The sequence below is a fragment of the Cydia splendana genome, chromosome 12, assembly GCF_910591565.1.
Source record: "Cydia splendana chromosome 12, ilCydSple1.2, whole genome shotgun sequence".
NCBI lineage: Eukaryota > Metazoa > Arthropoda > Insecta > Lepidoptera > Tortricidae > Cydia > Cydia splendana.
Window position 1 is genome coordinate 1,350,925 of NC_085971.1, and position 23,147 is coordinate 1,374,071.

The 23,147-nt window shown below is 36.4% G+C and overlaps 2 protein-coding genes across 2 annotated transcripts in view; one reads left to right on the forward strand and one right to left on the reverse strand.

Annotated features, from left to right (window-relative positions):
• The first annotated feature begins 313 nt into the window (after positions 1-313).
• LOC134795288 (trichohyalin-like) lies at positions 314-14,666 on the forward strand. Its single transcript, XM_063767090.1, has 7 exons — positions 314-433; positions 1,705-1,940; positions 2,573-2,684; positions 3,564-7,176; positions 7,318-7,598; positions 7,842-8,046; positions 14,570-14,666. The coding sequence occupies exons 2-7, from the start codon at positions 1,715-1,717 to the stop codon at positions 14,654-14,656; spliced, it is 4,524 nt and encodes a 1,507-aa protein (XP_063623160.1). The 5' UTR covers positions 314-433; positions 1,705-1,714; the 3' UTR covers positions 14,657-14,666.
• Positions 14,667-21,259: 6,593 nt separating this feature from the next.
• The window catches only part of LOC134795301 (drebrin-like protein), a 29,709-nt gene continuing 27,821 nt past the window's right edge, over positions 21,260-23,147 (reverse strand). The window contains exon 9 of the mRNA XM_063767112.1: positions 21,260-21,442. Within this exon, the coding sequence (XP_063623182.1) occupies positions 21,291-21,442 (152 nt within the window). The 3' untranslated portion in view covers positions 21,260-21,290. The remainder of the gene's footprint in view (positions 21,443-23,147) is intronic.

Consider the following 23,147-nt stretch of genomic DNA (forward strand, 5'->3'; position numbering starts at 1 on the left):
GCATAGGCTGCTGAACTAAGTTTTCCGGCTAGAGTGCCTATATGTGCATGCCATTGCAGTTTGGAGTCTAGAGTGACTCCCAGAGAAATGAATATCACACACATATCACATTAAGTATCCCTTGGTTTTTTTCATTCAACACTGTCATAACTAGTCATAACATTCATCACCATATTGTATCAATCAATAAAATAATCATTCCTGACGCTTACGTGAATTATTCTGCGCGTAACGGAACAGTGTCAAGTGTCAAATTCAAACCATTTACTGAAACGGTTATTTTGTTGTCAAATTGTCAATCGATGTTTGAAAGTGGCGTACTAATACGGCGTTTACAATGTTATGAAGAGCCTAATATTGTAAAAATATCTATTATATTGCAATTTTAAAACTTTATGTTAGTGGTGCAGTGAAATAATTTGTTTTCTTAGAAGTAAGTAGCAATTCGCTTTGTTATAATGACTACTCGATCATTCTCAGATTTAACACACATCACATCACATTTAATGAAGAATTTTAGTTTATTGGCATTGTTTGGGATAAACCACACTAAGTGCATGAGTGCCTATAGTTCACATTATAGAAGACATGTAAATCTATACGAAAACAATAAATGTCTCTGGCAAAATATTACTGTTTGAACATGATATTTTAACATCTGTTTATTAAAAATTTGCACACATCGTAGTCAAAATCTTGACTATGTTATGTTATAATTCTACAAATAATTGAAATAATAAGTACCTTTGTTTTGTAGATTTTGTCCTGTTTTGGCAATATATAGGCAGCATATACTTCGTTTCTTTTAGCATTAGAGAAAAGGTAAACAATCTTGACATGTATTTTTATTGAAAAACGCCTAGAAAGAATTCTAATGCTAAAAAAACCAAAGTATCAGGTGTAAGCTGAAGAATAACACCTTATTAGTCAGTCTATACATATTAGGTCATTAATTTTGTGCTAATTCATACTATCAGAGGGACTACCACGAACACGTTCGACGTTTTGCCTCCCTGTCACACTTATGTACGAATTTACAAGTGCGACAGAGAGGCAACACGTCGAACATGGTTTGCGGTAGGTTCTCAGTTTCTATTGAGACCCAAAACTCTTGTTCTTGTGCACTATCATAATATACATGTTTTTTGGATTACCTTAATTGTTTCTGCATTACAGCATATCTTATTAGTACAAACTGTTAAGTTCACTATAAATTCAAATACAGTGGAATCCGTTTATTAATGACTCCGCTTATACTGACCAACCGCTTACTAAGACGTAATTACTGTGCGAAGTTTGGTCTTCATATAAAATTCTTTGTGACACAGTGGGATGAAATGACTTTGCTTATAGTGATAAATTGCTTGTCACAAATCGTTATTTAAAAATATACTTACTATTTTGAGAACAAATAGTTAGACACATATGCTAAAGACACCATTTTAATCCAGTGTGGGGCATCAGATGTGTTGGTAACATTTTCTATTGTATTTCTAGGAAACAGTGTTCAATACAGTAGTTTTTAATAATAAAAATTGCTGAGAATAATGCTATCTCTGTGTAGTTCTTACACTTGATACCACTGCAAACAAATGCTGTTTCCTAAATTAATAGTAACCCCTCTCTCTAGGGGTCATATATCATAATGTTTTCTGGTCACTTTCTGACTTACTTTTTGGTACTCACTAATAATATTTATTTTAGGCACCTCAAGATGTCCAATAAGTCACAATCAAAAATCCCCTCGCCTGCCCGGTCCCAGGGTTTCATCACCCCCCGGCGACGTACCCGACGAACCCTGAGCTCTGTCTCACCAGCACAGTCCGAGGTCCGACTGTCGACTGTGGTGGAGAAATTTGTGAAGAGCGACAAATTTGTCTTGTCACCGATGAAGAGGAGATCTGTTTTGCCTGATGACACTGATATTGAGGCGCCGAGGCGTAAGTTTATTTGAATAATATATACTACACTTTATTATTTTTACTTAGAATCACAAGTTCATTCGACCCTAATAGGACAAAAAAAATCCCAAGACTTCTAGACATTTTTCGATCCTTTCATTATCGATCCGCATCCAAAGTCTATGAAAAATGGTAACAGAATGGAAATAAAAATTTTGCGGTACTTTTTTCTCGCTCGTTATTCTAAGTAGAAATAACATAAAAATGTCCAAATAAAAAAAGTGTAGTGTACAACTTGAAATGAACTACCCACCATTATTCTTTCCTACGTTTACTAATAGGGTTAATATATGATTTTCTCCGTTTGACCGCCAAAGACGTTAACTGACACGCGCGACTACAGCTGGATATCAACCTTCAATCAATTCAACAAGGTTCACAATAACGCGCCGGGCACGTTAGGGGTGGCGCTCAAAGGGTTAAGCTTATAATAGAGTCAGACCGTGAATAGTCTGCAGCGATTTTGATAGCCCACGCACTGCAAGTGTCATTTTAAACGTCAAACTTCTATGAAATTATGACGTATAAATAACACTTACACTGCGTGGGCTATCAAATCCGCTGCAGACTTTTCTTGGTGTGACTCTAGTTATAATATGAATGATTTCCAGGTGCCAGCTGGTGGAAGAGGCTGGAGGGGAGCACCCGGGACGTCCTCGAAGCCCTCGACACTAACAAGATGACTGACAATTTGCTTGAGGAATATGAGTTTGAAATTGAGAAGTAAGTTCCTTATAAACTTAAATAAATACTGCTACAATGGTGTATAAAATTATCAATTTGGTATCTCTATGTTTTGCCTTTTGGCGTAGAAACAGCAACACTCGAGTGTCTATTGGAAGACCTTTTGTAATAAGGTTTACCGATGGACAATTAACAATGTAGGCGATGGTACAAAAACATGTCCTTAAAATAATCTATATAACTAGTTAATTAATAAAACATAAAATATTGACAGTCTTAAATAATAACAGTAAAATCATTTATTACCTAAATTAAAACATTCCCAAGACATTAAAAAAAATATTTAGATATATTCAGATCTAAGGGGTCATCCATTAATTACATCACACGTTTAGGGGGCGGGAGGGGGTCAAGAAAATGTGACATATTGTGACAAGGGGGAGGGGGAAGTTCAAACTATGTGACGTCACTTTTAACATCATCAGTAACCGAAAATTTATTTAAAATTATTTTATTCGCTATACAGTTAAATAACAAGTTTTCGAAACGATAATCGTTTTATTAGTTTAATTTTATTTCTTAATCAATGTTGGGTTATAAAATTACTAATATATCTTTTGTCAAAAATATTTTGATAAAATATTAAATAAATAATTGCTGATTTCGTTGAAGAAATGTGACGTCACACCAGGGGGGAGGGGTTTGCCAAAAGTGACCAAGTGTGACAGGGAGGGGGGTAGGGGTCAGAAAACCTAGAAATTCGTGTGACGTAATTAATGGATGACCCCTAAATACATGTCAAGGTAAAAATATTCATTTCATCACTTAAAAACATCTCCAATGCATTAAAATTAAAATAATAATATAAGAAAATATTAAAGTAGTAGTCATAGTTTCAGGTTTTTTTCACTGTTTCAGAGATGACAAGCAGAGCCAATCAGTCCAACAGAGTCAAAGCAGCGACAACGAATCAGTCGCCAGCATAGTTGTACCACAGCGAAGGCTCTTCAACCAGAAGCAACAAACTCAAGCCAAATTCGGCGACATTATGGGCTCACGCAAGTCCCTCGGAAAGACCAACATCGAAGACCAATCTATAGAAGTCGCTCCAAAAAACCTCTTCAATAAAGGACCTAGAAATCGTCCGGTTTTTCCTGCTGCTTTACTCAACTCTACTAATAAAACTATAAATAAGACTGTTGAACCAGAAACAAACAAACAGACTCGTCCAAATCTCTTTGGCCAAGCGGGAACTAAAAGAAAAAATATGTTCACAGATTTTGTCTTGTCTGATAGTGAGGAGGACTCAGAGGTCCAACATAAAGTATTTGGTTTCAAAAAGAATAATAACAAGAGATTAAGTTTGGGTACTCGTAGTAGGCGAATGCCGTCTCTAACGCCAAGTATGACCACGGAAATTGATATTGATGACTGGAATCTTCTACCATCATCTACTATGATTGGGGCCCAAGAAGCTTCAAGAATGAGTGATAAAGATATGGAACTGCAAAACGAAAATCAAGATGATACGCTTACAGAAGACGTATCTTTAAATCGCACCAATAAGCAAGCACATAAGAGTGTAATACAAGATGATGAAAATGATAAAACACTCACGAATGAAAACATAGAAGAAGCCAACATAAGTCAAGATGCGGAAGTAAAGGATGTGTCTAAAAAAGTAAACAAAACACAGGAAAAAAGCAAAACTAAACTTAATACAAGTGTCAAAGATAAATCCTTACAAAATAAATCTACTAAGCAAGCTGTCAAGATTTCAAATGCTGAAAATGTGCAGATAGAAGAAGTGGTTGCTAAGGAACAACAAGATAATGCCGTAACTGATAAAAATACTCGACTAGCTGAGAACGAACAATCATTAGAAGATAAAATGGCTGAATTGCACGGAGAATGTGTTGAAACAGAAAAAAGTCGACCAAACATATTATCAAACAAAACAGAAGAAAATCCAGATATTTATGAAGAAGCAAGGCAAGAAGAAGCATGCAAAACAAATGAAGATGTAGATAAGAGTGAGGAACAAGAAGAAAGCGAAGTAGAACGAGAAGAAAGCGAAAAAGAACAAGAAGAAAGCGAAGTAGTACAAGAAGAAAGCGAAGTAGTACAAGAAGAAAGCGAAGTAGTACAAGAAGAAAGCGGAGTAGTACAAGAAGAAAGCGAAAAAGAACCAGACCAAAGTGAGGAAGAACGAGAACAAAGTGAAGAAGAACAGGAACAAAGTGAAGAAGAACAGGAACAAAGTGAAGAAGAGCAGGAACCAAGTTTGGAGGAACAGGAAAACCAAAACCAAACTGATGAAGCAATCAAAGATCAAGATGAGGATATGGTTGAGAAAGATAAAAGTGACGAAGAAATGCCTCAAGAAGACCAAGATGAGGATATGGAAGAAATGGTATGGAACGATAACGAGGATGAAAAGTTAAGTGATGCTGCGGAAAAAGAAGATGCTACTGTACCGGAACAAAACAATGACGTTGAGCCAAATCAAAAAAATACAGATATTAGCAAGAACCTTAGCAAACTCGACAAAAGCAAAAATATTTCAAATAAGAGTCACAAAATCGTAGACACATCAGTAGATAATGATCAAAATGAAGAGGATATAGTAGAAGAAACTCCAAACAATTCTACTCACGACACAACAGGTCGAAACAGGAAAAAAGAAGTTTCTAAAGTCAAATCTCCAGAAGCAGTATTACAAAACATGACTAACGACAACGAATCTTTCAGGCCAATAGGTCGCAGTACTACTTTCAGAAAATCCAAAAGCGTCTATGAAACTATGAACATGAGACACAGTTTAGCACCAGTCCAAGAAAGTACCTTAGGCAGTGAGGGATCGAGAAATTCAAGCACAGAGGGCTCCGAATGGGATTCTCATCGCACCACAAGAAAAACTATACGCCAGACTTTAGGCAAGGAATACACTACACGGAAATCCTTGCGCGCTTTAGTCATGGAGCAATCTGCTAAACGTCAAACTGAACTTTACAATAAAACCGCTACAAACTTTGACAAAACTAAAAATAAAACAGCCACAGAAGATGGAAACGACAAAAATGCGTCAAAGATAAACAAATCTAAAAACAAAACTGTTGTCGAAGACGGTAATAGTAAAAATGCATCAAAAATTAACAAATCAAAAAATAAGACAGTCATTGAAGATGTTAACAGTGATAACGCATCAAAGGACAAAACCAAAACTAAGACTGTATTAGACGACATCAACGATCAACATATCCGTGACCGCAGATCATCCAATCGTAATATTTCAAGCAATCAGTCTCCCATTTTGAAATCTCCTGTCCATGGGACCTCGACCCATCATGTGCCCGACCCACTAATATTAGAACACCAAGCATCTTACCACAAATCTCTCCACGATATTAAGGAGCCTGAAATATCCGAGAATCTAACTAATCCTGAAGAATCAGTAAACATACCTATACCGGATAATAATGATTCGGGACCAGAGATATCTATGAATGCTTCTTATGGTCAAGGAATGTCTGCATCTGGGCATGAAATATTAGAAGAAACTTCAGGCAAGGATATTTCACGTCGTGGCACTTCGATACGCTCAAAATCTATACATCACAGTGAAGAAGTTTTAGATTATGAAGCTTCAGAGCAAGTTATATCTGGTCTTGAAGATCGGGAAAATGAAACTGAATCTATGCAAGATGAAAAGGAACCCGAACTAGAGAATGAAGAAGAGAATGAACAATCTGAACAGGAAGTAGAATCTGAACAAGAAGATTCTCAGCAGGAAATAGAAGCTGATTCTGAACATGAAACTCAAGAGATTGAAGACGAACAGGAACAGTCTCAACTAGAAATCGAATCTGAACATGAACAATCTCAACAAGAAATCGAATCTGATCAGGAGGAATCTCAACAAGAGATAGAAGATGAACAAGATCAATCTCAACAAGAAATCGAATCTGATCAGGAGGAATCTCAACAAGAGATAGAAGATGAACAAGATCAATCTCAACAAGAAATCGAATCTGATCAGGAGAAATCTCAACAAGAGTTAGAAGATGCAGAACAGTCTCAACAAGAAATTGAATCAGAACAAGAATCTCTACAAGAGATAGAATCTGAGGAAGAACAGCAATCAGAAAATGAAGACCATGATATGTCTCAAGAACAAGAGAGTGATCGCGATATTAGAGAACCAGAATACGATGACAAAGACAACGATGATTCCATATCAGCACTCAATTCTGAATACAAAACGCCAGAGAAACGTGGAGTTTCTCGTGTAGTCTTTGACAGTAATATGATGTCTGTTGAAGAGATAGATTTCGAAGGTGTGTCCAGACAAACTGACAATGATATTACTGAGAATAATGAGTCTGAGAGAGAACCAGAATTAAGTAGGGCGTCGTTGCGAAGAGTTTCGGAACCGAGGGTTCATGATGTGTCGGTTGGTAGCAAGAAAACTATGCTGATGATGCAGTTACAGAAGATAGCGCAGGAAAATATGGAGCGGAGGCAGAAAATAGTAAGTAGATTTTTATTTCCAATTCTTTATAAATGGGATCGGCAACTGTCAAATAAAGTTCAAAATCATTGTGGGAAATATATTCCCTCTGAGTCTGCTGTATAAAGGCTTAAGATTATAACATTTTCAAATGTTTTTCAGAGAGACGAAGTGCAGAAATCACTAAAACCGACCCGCAACTTCAACGTGATGTCCCCCATCCAACTCAAATACTCCATTCGCCACTCCATCCGCCGCATGACCCAGCCAGAACCTAGGAAGCCTAAGCGAATTCCTAAACCCACGGGTATACCTACAGAGGCGTTGCCCAAGGCCTTCGTCGAGGACCTGATGTATAAGCCGCCTAAGAGATTCCAACCTGCCAATGCTCCGTGGATAACTAAGAGGCTGTATAAGTTTTTGGAAGAGAAGTTGGAACCCAAGTAAGTGATTTTACCCACTCCCACCGAGAGTCCCACCGAGGGTTCCGTACTTTTTAGTATTTGTGGTTATAGTGGCAACAGAAATATCTGTAAAAATTTCAACCGTCTATCTATCACGGTTCATGAGATACAGCCTGGTGACATACAGACAGACAGACGGACAGTGGAGTCTTAGCAATGGGTCCCGTTTTTACCCTTTGGGTACGAAACCTTAAAAATGATGACACACCCCTATAATTCCAGATACGACTACCGTGCCCGGGTTCGCGCCGAGGAGCTCGTGCAGACACTCTTCAGCTTCAGCAAGCTGGTGCGGCGCCGCCACCAAGCGCCGCCTCACGCCGTCGACGAACTCAAGGCGGAGATGGCGCGCCTGCGGGTCGTCAACACACACTACGAGTTCTACGACTTCTTCCATGAGTACATGCCGAGGGACATTAGGATTAAGGTAGGGTTTTGTCTGTAAATTGGGGTTTTTAGGTTTAAAATATGTACCATTTTTTTCGAAAAACTGTCATCTTTTGGATTATTTCGACTAAAAAGAGAATTACTCAGGGTGGCCACTTTCTGGAAAACCGGGAAAAGTCAGGGAATTTCGCTGGTCATGGAAAAGTCAGGGAAATTTAATGGAGGTTAGGGAATAAAAATTGTCTCTGTATGTACATAATAAAATAAAAGTCTAATCTTTACTTTATGGACCGTCGATTTGGAGGGTGTGTTGGGTATGGGGGGGTAGAGGGTGCAAAGGGCTACCCCCCAGTCCAACCCCCATGGCGCGGAACCCCATGGTTATGGAGATATCCATGGTTAAAGTTTGTATGAAATTACTATGAAATAAAGGAGAAATGTGATAGCAGATGTTGATAGGTGCCGTTTTGTGTTAATTTATATTACCTTTTATACCACACCACCATCCTCAAGGTCACACAACATCTCAGGTCACGAAATGTTATGGTCACCAAAATCTCAAGGTCACCAAAATCTTTGGTCACCAGAATCTCAAGGTCACCAAAATCTTTGGTTACCAGAATCTCAAGGTACCCAAAATGTCAAGGTCACTTAAAACCGAATCAGAGCACCCCACTATCCACGTGGTCTTGTCTGTCCTACCCCTAGAGAGCAATTCCAAAAACGGAGGCGCGGAGGGAGGGCAGCCAGTAAGGCGAAGCTGCGGAGCCGAGTGTAGTGAGCGTGCTTTGTCACGCGAGGGCGGAAGGGCTGCTCTTCCGCAGCGCCGGAGCTAACCCAGATCTAACAGCTTCACCGCCCCTCAGCGCCCCCCCTCACGCCGCACCCCGTCTCCCAAAATTTTGCTGTAATCCCTTATTTCATAGTACATAATTCCATACAAACTTTAACCATGGATATCTCCATAACCATGGGGTTCCGCGCCATAGGGGTTGGACTGGGGGGTAGCCACCCCCCCCCCCCCCACCCCCCCCCCCCCACCCCCAAATCGACGGTCCATAAAGTAAAGATTTACCCTAAAAACGGAATAAAATAAAGATTTAAGTGGGGCTCCCATACAACAAACGTGATTTTTGACCGAAGTTAAGGAACGTCGGGCGGGGTCAGTACTTGGATGGGTGACCGTTTTTATAGATACGAGTAAAGGGTTCCGTCCCTTCGTGTGCGAGTCCGACTCGCACTTGGCCAATTTTTTTTTAAATTAAAACAAAAATAGTTTTCAAAACATACCAAGTTTGGGCTTCTCCTATGAAAATTTTTTTAGGAACTGCGGGTCAAAAATTTAATTTTGATCTCTATAGTACGTTTTTTTCAGAATTAGTAAGAACTTGCAAGAAGGTAAGCGATTTTGACAAGTCTTTTAATTGAATAACGCTTTATAAAAATCAAAATTTAATACTTATGAAAGCAGAAGAATATAAATTATCGTATTAGATTCATAATTGTTACATATTTGCCGTAACTTATTTTTAAAATGTGTTTTTCAATTAAAAGACACATCATGATTGTTTACCTTATTTCTAATGCTAAAAAAAACGAACTATAGTATGCGTGTGCCAAACGGCTAACCTGTACATCGATTTGCGGTTTCCTATGAAATTGGGGTCGTACGTCTGCCGCTAAATAGGTTAATAATAGGTAACGCTATATCCTACCACGGCGGTATAGACAAAATAAATATTGAAAAAAATAAAATGATCCACGCGGCTCGTATTCTCGTAATGCTCAATCCTTGTACACGGAGGAGCTACACAATAAGTTGGAAAATTTAAGTCCAGAGGCGAAAATCAGAGCAGAAAAAAGAAAAGCTGCGGAAATGGTCAGAGAACTAGAAACAAAAAGGCGAAAAATTCTCGAAGGAGCTGCCAAAGAAGCTGCGTTATTGGAAAAACAGATTACCAAGTTGTAATAGATTTTGTTATTATTTTATATCAAAAAATAGTTTAAGGCGCGGTGTGTAGTAAAATGCACTTTTTTGTCACCATATTTACAGACTTTTACAAGGATTTCACGCATTATTTTCTAGTATGTATAACTTCAGTCCTTGAACTACGTTATTGCTTGTCAGAAACACGACGGCTCATTATTTTCTCGATAGAATCTTAAGTTGAAAACATGCCTAACACTGTCTTTATTTCCTTATGTTAGAAGTACTAGGACGAAAATATATATGAAACTTACTTCAGTCGATAGCTTTTAAGTAAATCTTCATTATTGCTTGTCCTTTTATCGATACGTTAATTTTTTCATTCATCATTTGATGAATTCAACATTTTGCCTACTAAATTACACCCTACGCGGCAATACCTTGCGCCTATTCCTCACGCCAGTACGCCCGTGACCACTGTCAGCGTCGGACCTGTGCTAGTTTAGCGGACGTTACATAAAATGGGTAATCACCGTATAAATATGCAAATATGTTATACACACAATGTTTTTCAACATACTTACGAAGAAAAGCAAAATAATTCTTAAATACGGTGACATTTCAGACATTCGTCCGTCATATTGTCATTTTATATCAAGTTGGGCAGCAAAGGCACACACCCATCTAACCAATCCGGAATTCAGTCACGATTGATAAATTGTGTAAACATATTTTAAAAGGCTATAAAATTAATCAAATTGAATAATTTAGACTGGTCACATTTTTGTAAAAATCGATTTCTACTGGCAAAAAATATTACTTTTTGGCAACCGGGTTTTTTAACCTAATTAGACCCCGCTGAATCCGAATTTGCCGGTTGCTTGATCGAATTCTTGACTGGAAGTGAGATATGTGATATTAAAGGTCCCTTTTTTTAGTTTTTCGTAAATAACTCGTAAACGGTGGCCAATATAAAAAAAATGAACTAATAATCTACACAAAATTTTCAATAAAAAAGATTCAGTACATTTTTAGCAGGGATCAATATTTAAAAAGATAATAAAGAGGGAAAGTTAATTATAATAAATTCTAAGGTTCCTTGGTTTTATTTTTTCGTTAATATTTTAAAAGTATGACATATAGCAAAAACAAATCTTACACATAAATAATAAACATAAAATTTCCTACAAGAAACATGTAGAACACTTTTCGCTAGGATCAATATTTAAAAAGACAAAGCAGCCGGTAAGTTAATTACAATCAATTTTAAAGTCCCTTTTTAGTTTTTTGTAAATAACTCGTAAACGGTGTCCCATAGCAAAATAGGTTTTTATGAATAAATAATCTACATAAAATTTTCTGCAAAAAATATCTGAACACTTTTCTCTAGGATCAATATTTAAAACGATATTAAAGGAAGAAAGTTCATTACAATCAATTCACATGTCACTTTTTTTAGTTTTTAGGGTCCCGTACCTCAAAAGGAAAAAACGGAACCCTTATAGGATCACTCGTGCGACTGTCTGTCTGTCTGTCCGTCTGTCACAGCCCATTTTCTTCAAAAGTACTGGACCAATTAAGTTGAAATTTGGTACACACATGTAAATTCGTGACCCAAAGACGGACATCTTACGTAAACAAATGAATTATAAACATGGAGGCCACTTTTTAGCCAAGGGGGGTTAATTAACATTAAGAACCTATTTTGCTATGGGTCACCGTTTACGAGTCATTTACGAAAAACTTAAAATAGGGACCTGGAAATTGATTATAATTAACTTACCCCCTTTAATACCTCATTAAATATTGATCGTAGCGAAAAAGTGTACAAAACCTTTTTTGTGGACAATTTTATGTTCAATATTTATGTATAATATTTTTTTGCAACGGGGGCACCGTTTACGAGTTATTTACGAAAAAAAAGCGACCTGTGAACTGATTGTGATTAACTTTCTTCCTTTAATATCGTTTTAAATATTGATCCTAGAGAACAGTGTTCAGATGTTTTATGAAGATTATTTATTCATAAAAACCTATTTTGCTATGAGACACCGTTTACGAGTTATTTACAAAAAACTAAAAAGGGACTTTAAAATTGATTATAATTGACTTACCGGATGCTTTGTCTTTTTAAATATTGATCCTAGCGAAAAGTGTTCTACATGTTTCTTGTAGGAAATTTTATGTTTATTATTTATGTGTAAGATTTGTTTTTGCTATATGTCATACTTTTAAAATTATTAACGAAAAAATAAAACCAAGGAACCTTAGAATTTATTATAATTAACTTTCCCTCTTTATTATCTTTTTAAATATTGATCCCTGCTAAAAATGTACTGAATCTTTTTTATTGAAAATTTTGTGTAGATTATTAGTTCATTTTTTTTATATTGGCCACCGTTTACGAGTTATTTACGAAAAACAATAAAAAGAGACCTTCGATAAGTGATTATAATTAACTTTCCCGCCTTAATATCTCTTTGAATATTGATCCTAGCGAAAAATGGTACGGAATCTTTCTTGTAGGCAATTTTATGCAGATTACTTATGTTTAAGAAAAATTTTGCTATGCGCCACCGTTTAAGAGTTATTTACGAAAAACTAAAAAAAGGGACCTTTAATATCAACTATCTCACTTCCAGTCAAGAATTCGATCAAGCAACCGGCAATTTCGGATTCAGCGGGGTCTAATTAGGTTAAAAAACCCGGTTGCCAAAAAATAATATGTTTTGCCAGTCGAAATCGATTTTTACAACAACATGACCAGTCAAGTATACACTCATATTGTATATAATTAATAATTATTTAGGTACACTCACCGACCTCACCGTCTTACCTACCATTTTTAGGGTTCCCTACCCAAAGGGTAAAACGGAACCCTATTAGTAAGACTCGCGCTTGTCCGGTTTTTAATTTCATTAAGTACTCATCAAAATTCGAATTTACTAATAAATCTTATTCAGTATTAATTGCCGAACTAAAAATCCCGGAACTGACAATTCAGAATACCGATGTCGTTAGAATAAGGACGTAGACGTGCTGCGCGGGAATGGTGCGGTGCGCCGCGCGGGGCGCTCGCCTGCCCGATCTACCACGCGTCTGCTTCACCCCCTTGAAAACGTAAAACTCGAGTATAAGAGCGCCTTAAGGCCTTGTATGTATAAGTTACTCTTATGGTTTAGTATGTGCACTAGTGCTGCTCTCTGGCGGCAGAACATTGCAGTAATAAGTACTCCCTATTATTTTTTATTGGGCTATTTCGTTCAATCATGTATCGAGTATGACCACGGTCTTTTAAATATAATGAATTTTAACTTCTTTTTTATTTTGCTTTATTAAAACAAATAGTTTTTCTTAATAAACTGCTTAAGTATTAAGTAACATCAATTTCAAGGACATTGGGTGTTGAAAGCCCCTTAATTTGTGTATAAAAGCGGTTTTATGACATTTTTTCCACGATTTTAACAAGTTTACAAAATTTTCGGTTTCGACAAAAAAACATGTTTCGGTCGGACACTATTTACTAGTTTTGTTTCAGTTATACCCAAGATTTTTAACCGACTTCAAAAAATTAGGTTTCTCAATTCGTCGCTTTTGTACCATAATACGCAAAACGTTGAAGTCTAGTACTTACTAATACGATTAAGGCCCGTATAAAGTGTTCCCTTTAGTATTTCTCGCTGGATTATATTATATGATACATTTAATATCCAATAAATTCAGTAGTCAGAGGTACTGTTTCAATTGGTTTTTCCTGTACAGCTTTTAACAAAAATGCTCAAAAATTAAATGAATTACAGGGTAATTGTATGAACTGTTGTATGAACTGTGATAGCAAATTACAATGAAACAGTACAAAAACGTCACCTGACGTAGGTTCACACCCACGACTTCCGTCTAACTATGCTTTCGCTCTTACCAACTGAGCTATTCAGATTCTGCAAAAACTCAATAATGTATTCCAATTATATATTTTATATTTATTACATTTAAGATTATGGTCAGGGAAAATCTTGAAAAAACGCCTGGAAAACCGGGAAAAGTCAGGGAATTTTGGTTATAGTAAAGAGTGGTCACCCTGCAGGACTATTAAATTTTAGGTGTCAGTTTTGTAATGGTTCATACAAAATCTGAAAATGTGTCACAAAACTGATATTCTCGGACATTTTTTTTTTCTTTTTACATCGACAGAAGTCGTAATTCTAAGTAAAAATAACCCAAGTTTTTGAAAAATAAAGTAAATGTTACATTTTCTTCCGAAAATGCCCTCCTTTTAAGAGCCCGTCCAAACTATCTTCAGTTTCTCTAAACTCGTTCTGTGTTACTTGGTGAATTGGCGAAACTAGAAAGTCGTGAAAAGCTTGTTTCGAATATCGAGAACATTCTATGAGTCTCTAAGGCTCTGCTGAATTTAGATGTATCTGCGGCGACCAAGAAGCTTGGTTATAGCTTAACCCTTAACCAGGCTAAGGGATATATATTTCCCACATACGACACTTCAAACATGTGTTCTATTTTCGATCAGTAAGACAGACATTCGATTGTCATTTTTGAACTGTCAGCCTGGTAAAGGATAAAGATTTTTAAAGAGGTGTTGTAAGGTTAACTTTTAATATTGTTTTATTTTTTGTTTCAGGTAAACCCGGATGTGGTCAACAAAATCCCGATGCCTCGAAACGGAGTGTTCTCGGAGATCCTCCCGCCGCGCGCCGTTGTTGAGTGAATGTTTTATAATTATTAATTATAATTAGTTTCATAATGTTAATTAATTTAATTATGCATCAAAGTTGATTATGTGTTAGCGCTGGAAAGTATTATAAGTTTTACATCAAATACTTATTTAGTTTTACTTTTATTGACCGAGCGAATGCGAAGGTCTCCGTTTCAGCTTGCAAAAATACTATCGTATGTCTGTCAGACTGTTCTCTACCTACAGTCGCATTTCCCAAATGAGTCGATTCAGTTTTTGGATTTTTTTTGTAGATGGTGGCTCTGGCTTGTCAAATTAGTATTTTTTTCAGAAACTCCGTCAGTACATGATTTGGCCCTCCTCACCTTAAGTACATAACTATAAGTCAAGGAAACGAGAAAAATAAAAGTTTGATCTGTAGGACTTGTTTATTCCGAAAGTCGTAGGATACAAATGTAAACCTATGTTACAGTGGAGCACCATACACAAAATTATATTGCAGTAAATACTACAGGTTAAAACTACATAATGCGATTAGCGCAAATTCAATTAAAGGTACTAATATCGATATCAATTTTCAAAAGGAGCTTATGATTATGACTACGGCAAAACAACATAATACTGTTATTAAAAAGTTTTTTTTAGGGTTCCGTGCCCAAAGGGTAAAAACGGGACCCTATTACTAAGACTCCGCTGTCCGTCCGTCCGTCCGTCCGTCTGTCACCAGGCTGTATATCATGAACCGTCATAGCTAGGCAGTTGAAATTTTCACAGATGATGTATTTCTGTTGCCGCTATAACAACAAATACTAAAATGTACGGAACCCTCGGTGGGCGAGTCCGGCCCCCACTTGTCCGGTTTTTTTGATACGCTATAAATATTCTCCAGTATAAAGTAACAAACAACAACACTGTTAACTGTGCATCGGTGGACCTTATGCCTTTTGTAATAAGGTTTACGAACTGTCAGTTAACAGTGTGGGCGATCTATCATAATTTTCGATTTCACAAAGTGCCAAATTCAACTGTCATAAATTATAGGTAAATGTAAGACGCAAATCGCATTATGTAACATCAACCATTATGTATACATATAAAAACACACGTTTAGACACAAACCATTTTTAAACTGCGCGCCCCTCCAAAGCACCTACGCACACATCTAAAGCAGCAATACATACGGCGAAACCTTGTATTTGTGTGCGTTCGTCTATCTATAAGATTAAGCCTTTATAATTAAGGCATAGAGGAATGTGGGTACATATTTCCCACAATGATTTTGAACTTTACTTCAAAGTGATAGGATTCAATTTAGCGTAATTTCTGACATCCTTATGCCCGTTAAAGGGTTAAGATGTGCGGTTAGGTGGTTTGGAGGGGCGTGCAATTTAAAAATGGTTCACCTCTACCAACTAAATACGAAAAATACATCTCACTTACGACTATCATGTATAGAAGGGTCAAAGGCAAAGCTTAGTCTTGCAGTTGAAATAATGGGGGATTCAAATTTCAAATTAAAATAAAAGGTCCTCAGGCAAAAGGTACCACTATCATAATATAATATAATTCATCGCACGTCCCACTGCTGGACACAGGCTTCTTATGCACGAGTGGGATTGGGCTCTAGTACTAGCGAGTTCGGGGCTTAAGGACTGTGCATTCCAGATGTGTGTGCATAGACGTGCACTTGCACGTTGTAACATACAGATTCTTATGAGACGGCATACCGCTTGCGTGACGTGTGCGTGCACGGTTCCAACATTCTAGCATTTCTAGTTCACGCTACGCACACGCAGCCGGTGGGCTCTGGCCTTTTAAATTGCAATTTTAAGTCTTTCAGGCCAAAGTGGTACCGTTTACTTGAAAAACATGTCAAATATTAAAGTACCTAATTATGTATAAAATATTTTAAAGAGAATATATACATATGGCAGTGCGTACGTGGTTGTCTATGGTTGTATTAATGTACAAAACATATTATATAATAATTATAACTAATCGAAGCTATAATAAATAATCTCTTGCTACATTGTGACATTTATGCGTTTGCGTACCCCAATCAACGAGGAGATTATTCGTGCATAAACTGTAGGGGGCAGCACAGGAGACGTCAGATTTTAAGCGCGAGGCGTATATGTGAAGTTTATGCTTCCAATGTAGCCCACAAGATGGTAGAACCTACTATGCATAAGAAAACGTACGAGAACGGTAGATGGCAGCACTTGCTTTGACGTGAAGTGTCAATGTACAGTGAGCTGCGAAATTGCATGGAGAAATTATGAACAAATTTATTGATAAAGTCACGTCACGTCAGTCACTTACGTGTATTTCAAAAACATCTTCGACAGTTCGTATCATCGCATATCCAGAAAGGAATAAGTATGACGCCAAAAATACTCCGCGTTGATTGGGATAAGAGTAATTTAGTGATCGCTTAATGGTGCACTAAATAACAGCCATTTATTATGTATCCAATATCAAGGCAATAATAGTTATTTACGATACAAGTGCGGAAAAGAGGAAATTCAAAACGAGTGGCGATAAATTAAAACACGACCGAAGGGAGTGATTTAAATCGACACGAGTTGCAAATTACCTTTTCGCACGTGTATCGTACAACGTTTTACAGTACGTATGGCCCTTTAAACTTTTGACATACACACGAAAAGTGCTATTTTACGCACTAGTGCGGGAAAATAGGACCATATGTAGGTACTTAGGGTTGACAGATGGTCGGGATTTGTTGGGATTCTCCCGATTTTTAGCATGTGTTCCCGATTCCCGACAAAGTGGAAACTTTCCCGAAAAACAGCTTCACGTTATGTTATAAAACAATAATTTCAAGTTCCGAACTGTCGTCGAGCGAGCCAGCGACCCGCGTCATGCCGCTCGCCGCCCCGAATTTTTTTTGTTTGTTGTGGTTCAAGATCTCAAAAGAATTTATACTATTTTTATATAAAAAGGACTAGGGGCAGAGCAGCTGACGTAGTATCGAAAATATCTTTGTTTTTAATTACAATTACTTTAATTTCATTTATTTTTTCTTGACTTAAGTCCCAAAATCCCGAAAATTTGATATTTTTTCCCGTTAATAGCGCCTTTCGATCTGGCAACCCTATATGTACTGTAAAATCGTAATTAGTTTCACAGCACATATGGTGCTAAGTACTTTACCGCACTAGTGCGATGATTAGCACATTACGCAACAATATCGAAAATTTAAAGGGCCATATGTACTGTAAAACGTTACACGATACATGTGCGAATAGGTACTCTGTTCGGTCGTGTTTTAGTTTATCGCCACTCATTACGAATTTTCTATTTATCGCACTTGTATCGTAAAGGCCTGTCTCCATATTGCGCGGCAAACTATCGAACATTGGCTCGCGAGGCAGCCGCTCGCAATGGATACCGGGTTGGCAGTTTGTAGTTTGCCGCGCAATATGGAGACAGGCCTTTAATGTACTAATATTGCTTATAACTATATATACATATTTTTATTAAATTGCTTTCTGAACGTGGAGCTCTACTTTCAAATTTTAAAAAATAGTTTAAAATAAGTGTGTCTATAGAAAAATATTACTGTTAGAGTGTGCTTTCAAATGGTGTATTCCCATTTTTCCCCGCCTCCCGCGACCGCCGCCATACACGAGGCGGGGACAAGTGGGAATGATGCAAGTGCCTATTCCCATCTGTGCACAAATGGGAATACACCTTTCAAATAGATTGCAGTATTAAGAAATAAATTATATCCTTCGTATTTAAAGGAGAATGTGTATTTTTTTGATAAAATATAATTTAATATATAATCTGCACACTAATAATTACGTAGTTTTATTATCATAGTGTCAGTTTTGTATGGAAAAGTAGAAGAGTTACTAAAAATAAGACTCAGAAAATAATTATTTTGAAGAAGATAGTCTTAAGTCTTAATACTGTTTTTTCTGTGTTGCCTATTTTTTTAAATAAATTATTTAGTGGAATACTATAGAATCGAGGGGGCTTTACATTTGGCACGACACACGCAAGGGTTTACTTTTACATTTTTAATGTATATATGCTATGTTTGTAAAATGAATAAAATTGTGACAAGACATAATATAATGTGTCGCATTTTTGCAAAAGGTACCATTTCATCTTGTCAATAAGGAGTTATTGACAACACCTCCGAAGTGATCTCTTTTGCTGAAAACGACACAAAAAAGTTTACAACGAATACAATCTTAAATATGATATAAATCTTACTACAATAAATAAAAATTAATACAGTTATAACCTAAAAATAAGACTAAAACAGTCAAAATAAGTCAATATACAACCTTTAAGCCCATTCGGGAAAATACAACGTAAAACGTAAATATTTCATTGGTCTTTACACTACTTATTTATAATTAATATACAATATTAATTTCATACAAAATGATGTTATCAAAAAGTAAAATTAACATCTAGGTAATTAAATATAAGGAAATATTAGAGTCAAAATAATCACTTGTGACAAATAAATGCGTATACGCGAGATAAAAATAATACTATTGTTATTTTGAAGTTACATAAAAGTCCAGTATGATTTACTGAAATAATCATCATTTATAAATACAAATAAAAGACATATATAAATATAAACGGATAAAAGGTAGCTTCGCAGGTAGGTGGAACCTCTTACCCGAAAAAGGAAATTTAATTGTATGAAAGAATATAAGATGAATCCGATTTTATACATATAATGTTATGGCGAATTTTCATACAAAACTGGGCCCGGTTACTGAAAGTATCTCAATAAAGCAACAAAAACTCTAGCTCTTAAAAGCTCTAAATGGACCTAACATTCAACATTACAATTTATTTTAACACTTTGACCACAAAGGGTTAAATTGTCCATACAAGAGGTATAACTTGTATATTTATATTTGACCTTGAGATCTCAATAAAGATTAAATAGAGATCACATTTCGAGCAGTCGATTATAGTTATGTTTCAGACTCTGGTACAGTCGCCTAATATTTAATTTTGAACTTATGTCTAGTGAATACGCGTTACATATAAGTTGAGTTGACTGTACACGTCTTTCGAATTATCTCTCATACTCCGTTATCGACCGAATGCAAATTTTATTGTTTCGCAATACATAATTGCAAGTGGCTATAGGTACAAGAAAATATTATGAGAAATAAAAAGTTAATGTAAATAATCTTGACATTAATAAAAAAAAAATAGGGAATGACTATAACCAGTGACTATTAAAAATAGTAGTACGAGTACATACTTATTCAAACTGAGTTTTTTAAAAACTAATCAATTTACTAGATTTGTCTGTTTAACAAAGTTATGATATAATACGCCAAAACTTCAAGGAGTCGCAAAAGTATACAGAAATTCCAAATACTTTTTTTACAATTTCTTATGATGTTCGGGAAACTAATGCGATTCTTATACGGATATCTTTGCCAGGCCAATCAGGATGGATCCTATGCCAGAACTGTCAAGATATACTTGGGGGGTTTTGCAGAGCAAAGTGTACCATTTACTTTTTTCAACATATATGGGCTATTTCTACTGTGCAACTGTGTCACTAGGATATTATTAATTTTAAACAAGAAAAAGTGACCTCAGTTTTCCGTATAAAATTTAAGTTTGTTTTATGACGGCCAATACAAAATGTATGTGAAAATGCGTCACAAAACTGACACAATTTTCCGGACACTTTTCTTTCAAAATCAATAGTCCTCATGAATCTGAGTAGAAATAAAAAAATAACGTAAAAAAGTAACGTAAAAATAAAGGAATAACGTAAGGTAGAAAAATGCAAAATTTCCCACAAAAATTTGAACCTTTAGTGTAGGAAATAGAGTTGATATTGCTGTTTAAAAACTGAACGAAACAAAGCAAAAGCAACTCTGTTCCAATCGAATATGATTTAAATTTCATTGAACTGAATAAGTACTATAGGACCTTGGGCCTTAGGAGGCTACCGTGCAGTTATGTTATGGGTTCACTCTCGGCGCGGAGCCGGCGCTCGTGTCATGGTGGCTGCCACTAGCGCGGGCGCGCGCAGCAGCTCCACGTTGTTGCCCGGGAACAGATCGAAGAGCCCCCGCGGCCCCACACCCTACTAATGTAAATCAAAAGGGCGGATATTACAACTACAGACCGCATAGTTATAGTTCGTTTTTTTAGCATTAGAAAGAAGGTAAGCGATCTTTACATGTCTTTTAATTGAAAAACGCTTTTTAAAAATCAGTAACTATTACTTATGAAAGCGGAAGAATATAAATGATCGTATTAGATTCATATTTATTACATACTTGCCGACTTATTTTTAAAACGTGTTTTTCAATTAAAAGACACATCAAGAATGTTTACCTTCTTTCTAATGCTAAAAAAACGAACTATAGTGAACTAGTGCAGGTGTGCGGGCAACAGTCCCACGTAATTAGCGAAGTCCCGCCGGCCCCACGTCTTACTAATGCAAGAAATGTCGCCCCGGTCGAAGGTTATAGTGTTATTCTATGGAACTTGCTAACTATGTAATCAAGTCACTAGTAAAAGCATCATTCAGAGACAATTTCAATATGGCGGTTTGTTTACATAGTTAGCAAGTTCCATAGAATGACACTTTACACAAATATACGGAGCGGGTATTACAGCTACAGACAGTGTTGGTGGACTAGCGCGGGTGTGCGGGGAGGAGCTCCACGTAGTTGGCGGGGAATAAACCGAACAGCCCCTGCGGCCCCACGCCCTGCCACCAGCCCGAGTCGATCTGCTCGATGTGCGTGATGATGTCGCCCGGGTCGAACGTGATCTCCGATTCGTCCGCTGTTAACAATACGAAACCATTTATTGCCACTATTCTGCCCTCCTAAGCCGAATAGCGCTATCTCAAAAACAAATAATTTTGAAAATGGAATTCTCATTAATAGAAACTAAAGTATTAGCAATTAATTTTATTTTGAGATAGCGCTCTTTGGCTTAGCAGGGCAGTATTTGCCACACAAAAAATAAGATACGAGTTATAAAGCATATAAAGATCACAACAAAATCGGCCAAGAGCATGTCGGGCCATGCTCAGTGTAGGGTTCCGCAGTTACCATTCTGTCAGAATAGGCTAAACGGCGGCTATTAGTAAGTATCATGTACATCACAAGCATAAGGGGGAATCTGTTTTTAAGACTTTTTGCAATAGCTCAAAAATGGCTGGACCGATCATGTTCGCTTTATACACTGACTTAATATTAGAAATAGACACACAGAGCGGAACAAAAACGTCACAAAATGTGGGTCAGAATGACATTAGCGGTAAATTTGCATTGATGATAAAAACGCTTACGTAAATTTTGAGTCAAGATAAATGTTTTGTACGGAAAAGAACTTACTGTCGTAAACATTAAGTGTCAAATTTGCAAACATTAGTACCAACACTGTTAAAACTTTAAGTCCGATGGCACTTAACGTAACGTCACCATTGTATTTACGCTATACAACGTCAAACGAGAATAATGAACGAATGGAGTCCATTTGGTACATTTTAAGACGTATTACTGTACAGAAAAACCAAAGTAATTAATGAAACAAATTCAATTTGATCGGGAGTTCAAATAAAATTAATTCATGGTAACAACCCGTGTAAGTTATCATAAAACAAATTTATTTTTAATAAGTCAGTATACGTCTTTAAATACTATTATCCTTGAAGCAAATTCAACTTATTAAATATTGTACTATGTATTTTAGATCTACATATACTCTTCGCACTTTCGTTCTTTGCAATATAGTGCACGGGAACATTTAGGTCGCTACTGGTACTGATTGGTTATGGTCTTTATCAAAAAAATCCTGTGGTTGTCACTGTGTTCAGACATGTGTAGCATTTACAGTTAATCGAAGCCCTTATTGGTCGTGTATATGTCAGAAACAGGGCAACGGGCCGACATACAAGTGCCGTTTTACCTTGTTTAAAACTGCATCACCCCTATCTCTTGCTATAATAGCAGTCCACTCTCGCGTACTCACGTACACATAGGTTTTCTTGGAAATCTTGAATTTAAACGTAATATTATATCTTACGAATTCCATATAAAAATAAAAAAGTATTGACCTCATATCGACTCATTAGATTTTTTGTTCGTTCACATCCCTTCTTTGGTAGTAACAAAATAATTTATTCAAAACCATGAAATTACCACCAGATTACATAAATTATGTAATGCTATCCAAAGAACTAACCGACAGAAATACATTCCATGCTTTTTCCTTGATTTATCATTGTTATTTTTTTGCATATTTTTACGACCATTTTACGACATTGTTGACAACTTCACATTTGAGCCAAAACTAAACGAAAAAGTAACGTGTGATCTGTTTTAACGTTACTTTTGCGGGGCCATTTTTTGCGGCTGATTGGGTATCCATGGCTTTATAGTTTCCATTGAAAGTATTTATTAAGCTCTTGTACATATTGAGAATTTTTTAATATATTTTGGATCCATGGTTCAAAAGTTAGAGCGGGGAACACATTTTTTTT